Source organism: Zingiber officinale, unplaced genomic scaffold (genome assembly GCF_018446385.1).
Source record: "Zingiber officinale cultivar Zhangliang unplaced genomic scaffold, Zo_v1.1 ctg223, whole genome shotgun sequence".
Lineage (NCBI taxonomy): Eukaryota > Viridiplantae > Streptophyta > Magnoliopsida > Zingiberales > Zingiberaceae > Zingiber > Zingiber officinale.
In genome coordinates, this window is record NW_024589899.1 from 288,502 (window position 1) to 299,105 (window position 10,604).

The window sequence follows — 10,604 nt, forward strand, 5'->3', positions numbered from 1 at the left end:
TTTTTCATAAGTAGCTTAATAAATTTGAAATTAATGTCATTGTTGCTCTGTATGAAATATTCTATTGAAGTTTTATGCACTCAGTGCGTAAGTTAATACATTTGAATATAAATGCTGCAAGAATTGACAACACAAAACTTCCATCTCGAAGAATAGAATCTACTGTATAAAGTCTTATTTAAGAGGTCTATCGTAATCTATTGTATAAAGTCTTATTTAAGAGGTCTATCGTTCAGTTTTCGTAATTCGAATCATGACCTCATTATCATATGAGGATAATTTTACCATTGTGCAAGGCTCCCCTTCAAAAACTAGCTTCTGAAAAATAAAAAGAATAAAAAGTTGCAAACATGACAAGTTTCCTAAGAATTCTTCATAAATAAATAGATGAATTATGCATCTGCAGAAAGTGATGAGACCTTGGACATGAACTTTGGACGGTGCCATTCTGAAGAGTGCGACGCTTTCTTTTATTCACCACCTGAAACAGACAACTTTCGAGGCTCAAGCATGAGCCTTTTGGATGGTGTCGATAGAGCATTTGAGAAGCTTCTTTATTCGTGACTTGAAACAGACACTTTCGAAGTTCATACATGGTTCAATTCGAGCTGCTCCACCTTTTGGATTTTGAAACCTCTTATGCGGATTTCTTCAGGGTTGGAGCTGTCTTTGTGATCGACGTGCTGAAGAACCCATCCTTTGTTTTGAACGGCGCCTGCCAGTTTCACCTGCAAGTTTCAAATCTCAGTAAACACATTGGATGAATCACTTTTTTGTTTTTGGACATTTTCTATAGAATTTTGTCGTAGTTAAAAAAACTGCCAAAGATAAATACCTCTACTTCGTTAGCAATAAGAGTTCCATCCAAGGAGAGAGCGTCGAGGATCACATTAGAATTATTGATGACCAAAGTGGATCTTTGTGACACGGAACATGCCTCATTAACTTTTCTTTTCACATCGCTAAATGTCAACGCCCATTTTGGATTCCATGTTACGCGCGGCCAAACCTCTACTTCTTGTCCATTGAAGACATCAGTAATGGGATCAGCTATCTGAACTCCAGCCTGAAAAGTATGACTTGAGAGCTTAGACGGCAAACAATTACCTAAATATTAACATCAATATAACCTCATTGCCTTATCAGCTATAAAGTTTAGTCGTTTTGTTTTTATATATATGGTTAACGTTTTGTTCAAGAGAGGACCTTCTCACAAAAAACCCGCCTATCTCTTATTCAGTTCATCAATTTCTAAACAGAAAAACACATGCAAAAAACAAAAAGCTTATTGAAAAGGTTGGAATACTAAAAAGGAGTTGGAGATGAAAAATAATGGAAAAGCAACTACGTATAGGTTTGCAAGGATACATCTATCGAGATACTCTATGGTTGGGAACTGTGAATTCTCCTTGATTTGATTCCAAAAACACATTTCAATAAAAACATACCATATAACTTGACGCTCTAGACTCAAGAAAATCACAAATAAATTATAAATTCCTGTAAAAATTTCATATTTTTGTGTTGTATGCAAAACGCAAGCAAGAAATCAAACCTTTTTGAGAATAATGCTGTTAGCCTTATAAATAGCCATCTCACCACTTGTTGCACTGTGATATGGATTCCCCTTTGGCACCTACAAAGGACAATAGCAAAGCTAGTCATTTTTCTATCCATAAGTAGACAACAAATTCTAGCTTAGAGCTCTAAGCCATAACAAATAAATAGTGCATGCCCTTCCAAAAAGTAGCAACATACACATGTAATCAGCATAAAAAAATCATCGCTAACATGCTGAATCAGAAGCAATATTCCTACAATCATACAATTTAAGACAAACTTTTGGCAAATGTATTGCCCGTTGTTTCGTTGTCCCTAATCAAATGAGATGCATATAAATCCTCTTGGTATTTATCAGCAATAAAAATAATGAATGAAATTTCATCTGGTCATTGACAGTAACAAAATACTATATGAATTTTCCATACAGGATTCCATAAAGCTGGTTTCTTGGTAGTTCATATCTGCAGATGTGGAAGAATTATAAATTGCTACTGATGTTTGACAAAGCTGTAGTAAAAACTTATGAAGACAACTCAGCTTGCTGCTCGGCCTATAAAACCGCAGAATCACAATGAAACATATGATGAAATTTATTGCATTATGGGGATTGGAAGGTGATTTTTCTTGTCAAGACATCTGACAATGAGGGGGCATTTCGACAAAAAGGACTCACAATGACGAGAAGTTATACACACTATAGAATTACAAAGTCTATATGCAAGTGGGCCCCTTGAGGATCGACGGTTATAAGAAGAGAACCAGAAATATAGTTGCATATGGGTATGCAGAGGAGTTTGACAGCAGTAGCACATATCAAGTTAGGAAAGAGTTGAGCACAACTTGGTCCAGCATCTCTTAAATGAAAGCAGCTGGAATTAGCAGCAATGTATTAACTTACATGCTAATGCATGTTAATGGCGTTGAAAGTGTTGGGAAGTCTTGAAGATAAAAGAAAAAAAATTTGAAAATTAAAAAAAAAAAATGAGGCAGTAAAAGAAGGATTTGCAGGTGATGTAATACATGAAGCAATTGTCATTCAATTTTGTTTCTTCAACCTGAATCTGAGAAGGAATATATTTGAACTAGATGTCAGGGAACATCTTCCGAAAGCATATGTGAAAACAATGAAAAACATCCCCACACAGTTATATGAAGGAAAAGATGTAGCATGCCTTTTAAGATGTTTTAATTTCTAGATTTGATCCATAAAGAACCCCATGTTTTCTCCTGATGTGGTTTACAATGGTGCATGCTATATTCTTCTTGCTTGGCCTTGGAAACTCTTTCAAGTGTCAATAGCCTCACGAAAATATATGTTTCCAAACAGGATTCTTAGATGTGATCATGATTACTTATAAATGATAAACTTTTACTTTGTGATTACCTTCTGAGTCACTGACCCAATTTGATGATGAATTGAAACCCAGAAATATCACATTAAGCAGAAAATAATGTACCTTAGCAGCATCCTCAGGGTTATTCTTCACTGGTGCATAACCGAGCCATGTATCCATCACCTACATCATCAGAAAATATATGATTACAATAAGTTCAACTACCTCAAAAATTAAGGGTAACAATCAGTTAAATGTGGAAAAACATAAAGATATGGCTATTTCCATGTTTTCAATCCACCAAAAGTGGAAATAATTTTTGCTAGAAAATATTCAATTTACCTAAATTTGAAGAGAAACAACATATGAGCTCAGATACTTACAAATCCTATGTAATAAACTCGTTTCTTTCAAGTTTAATCACTTTGAGGTTGAGAAAAATCTAAGGTGAACAAATCATATTTTTAATCCTCTATCTATGCTAAGTTTAGATAAATATTAAGACTTGTATGCGAAAACATTAGACTGTGCTATACAGTGTACATTATAGTGAAGCAATTTACAGACCTATCCACCACCATGGGTCACTGCAAATATTTCACTTGTCTAAGCCTTATGCAGGCCATCCAATTAGTCCGGAATTATCACTGTGGAACCTACATTTGAATATCACTTTCTCCCTCATTTAGAACTTATCTTCTCACCTCCTATCTCATAATCATCCCTAATGAGCAACATGACTTACTCCAATGGTGGCTACTCCACTATGAGCATCCTTTCCCAATAGGAACACCTCAGCAGCCTTCTCTAAATCAGATAACCCTTCTACTTCTCAATTCCAACAACTACAGGACTAAACATTAACTTAAATAAATAATAGTGCATTCACACAAGTCTCTCATTTGCTCACAATTTTTCAAGTAGAACCAGTCAAGAGACAAAGTCTAATTCATAGCTCACAATCATGCCAAATTAGGCCTATCTCAGCTCCAATAAGATAAATGCTCCACTAACATAGGCGACATTTTTCTGACTTTTCAAATGGATCATCTCAGGCTCTCAGCATGCACTTGATCTCACCAAATTGAGAGAACCATCTTGTTCATTTGTCGTGAATGTTGCTCCAAAATGCTTACCTTCAACTTGATGATAGTTCATTCATAAAATCTTCATAAAGTCCCTCATTAACAATCCATAACATCTCATGTGACAGTGGATTGGGTGCCACACAGTTCTTAGATATAGGTTATGACGAAGAATAAATAGGACGAAGATTATTCTAAGTAGCTGATCAGTAAGTTTGACAAATTAGATCACAATCACATTGGGTTAATTTTACAAGAGAAAGTAAATCAAAATGCTACAACTCTAATGTGTAAATGTGAATAATCACGTGGAACACTTAGCAAACTATTATCTGAAAATGCTATTTATTAGGTGACAAACTGATACGATCTCCATGCCACATCATCAGCCCATGGTGCCACATAAGAAGAACATCATTTATACATATTCTAGAAGAACCAAGAAAGCATAACACTTGCATTTCAATGCATAAAATAAGGAAGTTGGTTGTAACTTCGATTGATAACTACCACCTATTTATATCTATATATAGTACTTAGGACTAATAAGGAGGTTATCTCTAAGAAATTGCTATTTGTTTCCGTATTAGGAGGATTGTCCACTCCATAAGGACAAATGTATTGTAAGAATTCTACATGATATAAGTGAGATATATATTTGTTTTCCTTAAAATAAATTGTATCTAACATTTTGGTATCAGAGCCATCAAAATCCTTACCCACATTCACTGCCACAATAGTGAATACAATCTTGTACACTCTTATCCTCCGCCAATACGAGAGGCCATCATACAATAACTTTCGGCTATCCAAACTTAATAGTTTGGATGCGTTAGCCACTGATGTGGCTGTTCTCAAATCACAAGCCCACATTCCTATGATGGGTGGTACGAGCCGTAAGAATGATGATCAACAACATTCAATCCATACTGATGAATATGACAATTCCTAGGAGTGTAATCTTTCACGTAAACATCGCACCAAAATGGATTTCCCAAAGTTTGAGGGAGGTGATCCTAGAGATTGGATTCTCAAGGCAGACAAATATTTTTGTTACTACCAAACACCTAAGGACTTGAAAGTAGATCTTGCTGCCATGTACTTAGAGGGTGATGCATTAGATTTATTCGCCTGGATCAATAGTGAGCAGTCGTTGGTATACGGGGAAGATTTAGTTCAAGCCTTACAAGAGAATTATGGTCCGGCCAAATTTCAGAATCCTGATGAACATATTTGTAGTATTTTACAAACTCACAGTGTTCAAGAATATCGCCCGGAATTTGTTAAAAGGGTTGCTCGTGTACAACATTGGCTAGAACATTGTCTCTTAGGTGTTTTCTTGAATGGATTACAGGAGGAAATAAAACTGATGTTCGAATCCACAAACCTCGGAGTGTTTATAAAGCAATGAGTCTAGCCTTGGAATATGAAACAAAGTCAAAGATAAATAAAAATTTCAAGGGTTTTACTGTGGTTGTGCAAGGTCAAAACAACACCAATTACATTCCCCGCCAGAATACCAACTTCAACATTAATCGGTCTTTCCCATAGACTCATCTTTCCAACACCAATGCACCAATGAAATTCTGGGATGCAAAAAACAAACACGACGAGACAAGGGCCTATGTTTTCGTTGTAATGAAAAATTCAGTCCTGGACATCGCTGCAAACCAACATCATTTTCATTATAAGAAATTGCTAATAACGAAGATGGGGCTATCCAGTTAGAGGAAACCAATGAAACTGAAATAAAGGGAAGAGAGGACGACATGGTAGAAATCTCTTTTTATGCTATTCTCGGTAGATCTTCCGGCACTACAATGAAAGTACAAGGAACTCTGTATGGTCATCTAATACTGATCCTCATTGACAGCGGTTCCACGCACAATTTCATATCTGACAAGTTAGTCAATGACCTTCGATTGCTTGTACAATCAACGCCTACATTTGGTGTGCAGATTGGCAATGGCGAAATCATACGTTGAAGCAAAATTTGTAAGGCAGTTGAAGTGCAATTAGCTTGAGTATTCTCCAAGATTACTATCCTTTCTCGATTGGAGGTGCAGATCTCGTATTGGGAATAAAATGGTTAGCATCTTTAAATACTGTACAAGCAAATTGGAATGAGATGTTTTTGATTTTCCATGCAGATGGCAAATAGTACAAACTTCAGGGGGTAACAACACCATCTTATTCAGAGGCTACATTCCAATATTTGGCCAAGGAGCAACTAGTAGAATCTGTCAAGCCACTGATTACAACAACCAAAGCACAACTTGCCAACACTCCTGCAAACCACTGGTTACCGCATGTCCAGTCGACTACTTATTAGGTCGATTTGAGGCTGTCTTTCATGAACTTGAGGCACTTTCGCCCTTTAGACACCACGTACATTCTATCCTGTTAATACCATTGGCTACAACACCAAACATTAGACCATACTGCTATCCAGATTCTCAAAAAACGGAAATTGAAACATAGGTGGCCAAATTATTGAAATTAGGATTTATACGGCCAAGTACTAGTCTGTTTGCAAGTCTCGTACTTTTAGTGCAGAAGAAAGATCATTCTTGGCGCATGTGTATGGATTATAGGCGCCTAAAACAAATTATCATCCTTGATAAATATCCAATCCCCAACATAGATGAATTACATGGTGCCATCGTTTTTTCTAAGATCGACTTGTGTTCTGGCTATCATCATATGCGAATGCACGATATATTCAAAACTACATTCTAGACTCATTCGGGGCACTACAAGTTTATTGCCATGCCCTTTGGTCTTATGAATGCTCCGTCTACATTTCAAGACGCAATGAATGAGCTATTTTGGCCGTATTTACATAAGTTTATCTTGGTTTTCTTCGACGACATCTTAGTGTATAGTGTTGATACCGAACAACACCAGCAACATCTGTCCATCGATTTCCAGCTCTTGTGGGCACAACAATTCTTTTTATGCTAAAAAGTCCAAATGCCCATTTCATCAACCTCAACTATCCTTCTTAGGCCATACTATCTCATGCAAGGGTGTAGAGATGCATTCGGATAAACTACAGGCTATCAATCATTGGCCTCTACCAAATTCTATGAAGGAGCTACGCGGCTTTCTTGGCCTCACAGACTATTACCCGCGATTCATCAAGAACTATGGTCTAATTGCCAAACCTTTAACTGATCTCACGAAGAAGAATAACTTCAAATGGCATTCAGCAGCTACTGCAACATTTCAAACACTGAAACATGCCCTTACATCTGCTCCAGTTCTTCATCTTCCTGATTTAATGCAGCATTTACTATTGAATGTGATACATCATCAGAATGCATAGGGGTCATTCTTTCCCAACATGGACATCCTATTTCTTATTGCAAAGATTTATCTTTTTCAAATAGACTCAAATCTACTTACGACCGTGAGTTATTGGCATTACAAAATGGAAGCATTATTTGTTGGGTCGACATTTCTTTGTCACTTGTGATCATTGTAGTCTCAAGTTTTTGCTCAACCAATGTCTTACAGCAAACAAACAACGGCAATTTCTCTTAAAATTGTTGCTATTTGATTTCTCTATCATTTACAAAAAAAGGTGCCAAAAATACACGAGCATATGCTTTATCGCGCCTACCTCAACATACTGACTTCTTATCAATGGTCATTCCTTTCCCTTTGGATTTTCTGGAGCTACAGCAAGCATTATTACAGCATCTTATACACATTCCCTAATAACATATATTTCCTCTGATACAAAGACACATCTAAATTTTTTTGTCATTGATCACTTACTCTACTACAAAAACAAACTTGTCATCCTTGAGCAGTCTTCACTATGGCAAAAATTATTGGTTGAATCTCATGACACTTTCACTGTCGGTCATGGAGGCTATCTCAAGACTCTGCATCGCTTATCACAAAGTTTTTACCGGCCACGCATGAAGTATGATGTTAAAGCTTGGATTCAAAATTGTTTAGTTTGCCAATAGTCTAAATATCAAGCTTTAGCTCCCGTAGGTTTGCTACAACCACTACCCATACTTGATCAAATTTGGGAGGATATTTCTTTAGAGTTCATTACTAATCTGCCGAAGTCAATGAGTTATGATACTATTCTGGCTGTAGTTGATAGATTGAGCAAATATGGCCATTTTGATTCACTATCTCACCCCTTTACTGCCAAATCTGTTGCTCACCTATTCAGCAAGGAAATTGTTCGTCTGGGATTCCTAAGTCTCTTGTGTTTAATAGAGATGTGATATTCCTCAGTGCTTTTTGGCAAGAACTATTCAAGCTCAGTCACACTCAACTCCATATGAGTTCTGCTTACCATTCGTAAACTGACGGGCAAACTGAAATTGTGAACCGCTTCCTTGAAACTTATCTACGCTGTTTTTCTCATAAACAACCTAATTCTTGGTCCAAGTTTTTATCTTGGGCAGAATATTCATATAATACTGGATTCCATAGTTCATCCGACACTTTTCCTTTTTGCATTGTTTACGGCAGAGATCCTCCGCATCTGCAATCTTACATTCATGGTGCACTAATATTGCTGATCTTGAAGACTCGTTAATTACACGGGATGTTATGCTACGCACATTGAAGGACACTCTTCTCAAAGCTCAGTCTCGTATGAGGTCACATGCAAATTCCAAACGACGTGATCTCCAATTTCAAGTAGGTGATTTGATTTTCTTATGTCTCCAACCTTATAGACAACATTCCTTAGCCAAGCGCAGGAATGAAAAGTTGTCACCACGATTCTTTGGGCCGTATACTATGACAAAAAAAAGTTGGACCAGTTGCATATGAGCGTGCTCTTCCACATTCTTCCAAAGTGCATCCAGTTTTCCATGTTTCTCTCCTAAGCTGCACTTATGGACAACATAGCACTTCACACACACCATCGCTTCCTATCAATTCCGAATGGGAGATGTTAATGACACCTGCCACTATACTAAATCATCGCTAGATCAATGAAGGCGAGTGCCCCTCTGTGGAACTCTTAATCTAATGGCTCGATAGACCTCTTGAAGAAGCTAGTTGGGAGAATTATGATTTGCTCGCTGCACAATTTCCCTCATTTCGCCTTGAGGACAAGGCTTCTTTCGAAGGAGAGGGTATTGATACGATCTCCATGCCACATCATCAGCCCATGGTGTCACATAAGAACATCATTTATACATATTCTAGAAGAGCCAAAAAAGCACAACAGTTGTAAATATTATGCTTTTTCTCGGATATTCCAGTTCAAATACCCATGAATTTTTTGTTTGCTTACCGGCTTCATATAATTCATAAAACACTAGCTTTCTCGAAGCCTCTTGCTCATAAGTCATATCTCTCATCAAAAGATGCTATTCTATAATGTCTTTTTAACAAATCTCCCGCTAACCCGAGCGAATATACCAATATCTGTGAAGTTGGTTGTAACTTCCATTGATAACTATCACCTATTTATATATATATATAGAACTTAGGACTAATAAAGAGGTTGTCTCTAAGAAATTGCCATTTGTTTCCGTAATAAGAGGATTGTCCACTCCATAAGGGCAAATGTATTGTAAGAATTCTACATGATATCAGTGAGATATATATTTGTTTTCCTTAAAATAAATTGTATCTAACACAAACAAAAGCAAGAGTTATATGTTGAAACAAAAGAAAATGTTCACTTACAGTGAAACCAACCCTTGCTGATGGAGATAGAGACTTTGGATAATCTTGCATCATGCACTCCAATCGAGTTGATGATTTGAAGGCAGTTTTTGTGGAATCCTTGTATCTGATAAACAAACAAGTTACAAGTAATCATCACATAATTTCTTCTTTTTCCCCTTTTCTGAGTGTATCTAACACGAATCAATAATCAATATCCTATTACAAGAAAATCAAATATCACACTGTATATGTATTTTGAGTATTAGGTAGATTGATTTTACAATACAGTAAATTCAAAACTTAAATTGTGGGGAAAAGTTATAAACTAAGATTTTAAGATAACTAGAACTAAAATGGAATATATGAAATATAATATAAATAAAGTAGTTGGCACACATAACTAAGCCAAATTCAACTAGAATTAAGTCAATAATGTAAATATTGCGCTAATATGTAGCCAGCACTAGGCACATTGCAATTCTTCCTTCATTCCATTAGAAGATATAAGTTTATATTTTCAATAAATAAGAGCATCACATCAAAAGATACAAGATCTAAGACTGAATAACAAGTATGAATATGGATCCAATTTTTTATACAAAGCTTCTCTGATCAATCAAATGATGGAAGCCAATATTTCATTCTTTCTGTAGTAATTCACAAGGGAACAAAGAATTTACTTTGGATTAACGAACTCTGAAATAGCACCTCTTGTTTTGTTAAGTTCCTCTACGTATGGCTCAAGTTCCAGAATAAGCTGCACGAAATAATATTAAATGTCACATCTTTAATTTCATGCGTCATTTTAAGAAACAAAACAACTAAAATGACTGAGAATGCCCAAAACACAAATATAATGAAAAGGCACAATGCAAATTATGGGAAAAATAGAGTAAATAAATCATTGTTACCATAGAAGTAAGACTTATTGCTGCCCAAATATCAATTATTACCACATGGAATAGAA

At 36.2% G+C, this 10,604-nt stretch overlaps 1 protein-coding gene across 2 annotated transcripts; it reads right to left on the reverse strand.

Moving 5' to 3' along the window:
- Positions 1-174: 174 nt before the first annotated feature.
- LOC122036908 (UDP-sugar pyrophosphorylase-like) lies at positions 175-10,470 on the reverse strand. 2 transcript variants are annotated; one of them, XR_006127455.1, is made up of 7 exons: positions 10,318-10,470; positions 9,656-9,761; positions 3,021-3,080; positions 1,556-1,636; positions 836-1,066; positions 420-728; positions 175-318 (listed from the first exon to the last, which is right to left on the reverse strand). XR_006127455.1 is itself a non-coding variant. In XM_042596342.1 (6 exons), exons 2-6 carry the CDS (start codon positions 9,707-9,709, stop codon positions 588-590), a joined length of 567 nt encoding a protein of 188 aa, XP_042452276.1. In that variant the 5' UTR covers positions 9,710-9,761; positions 10,318-10,470; the 3' UTR covers positions 246-587. The 2 variants fall into 2 exon arrangements, 1 of the variants encoding a protein (XP_042452276.1); XM_042596342.1 differs by having other exon boundaries at positions 246-728.
- Positions 10,471-10,604: the final 134 nt, after the last annotated feature.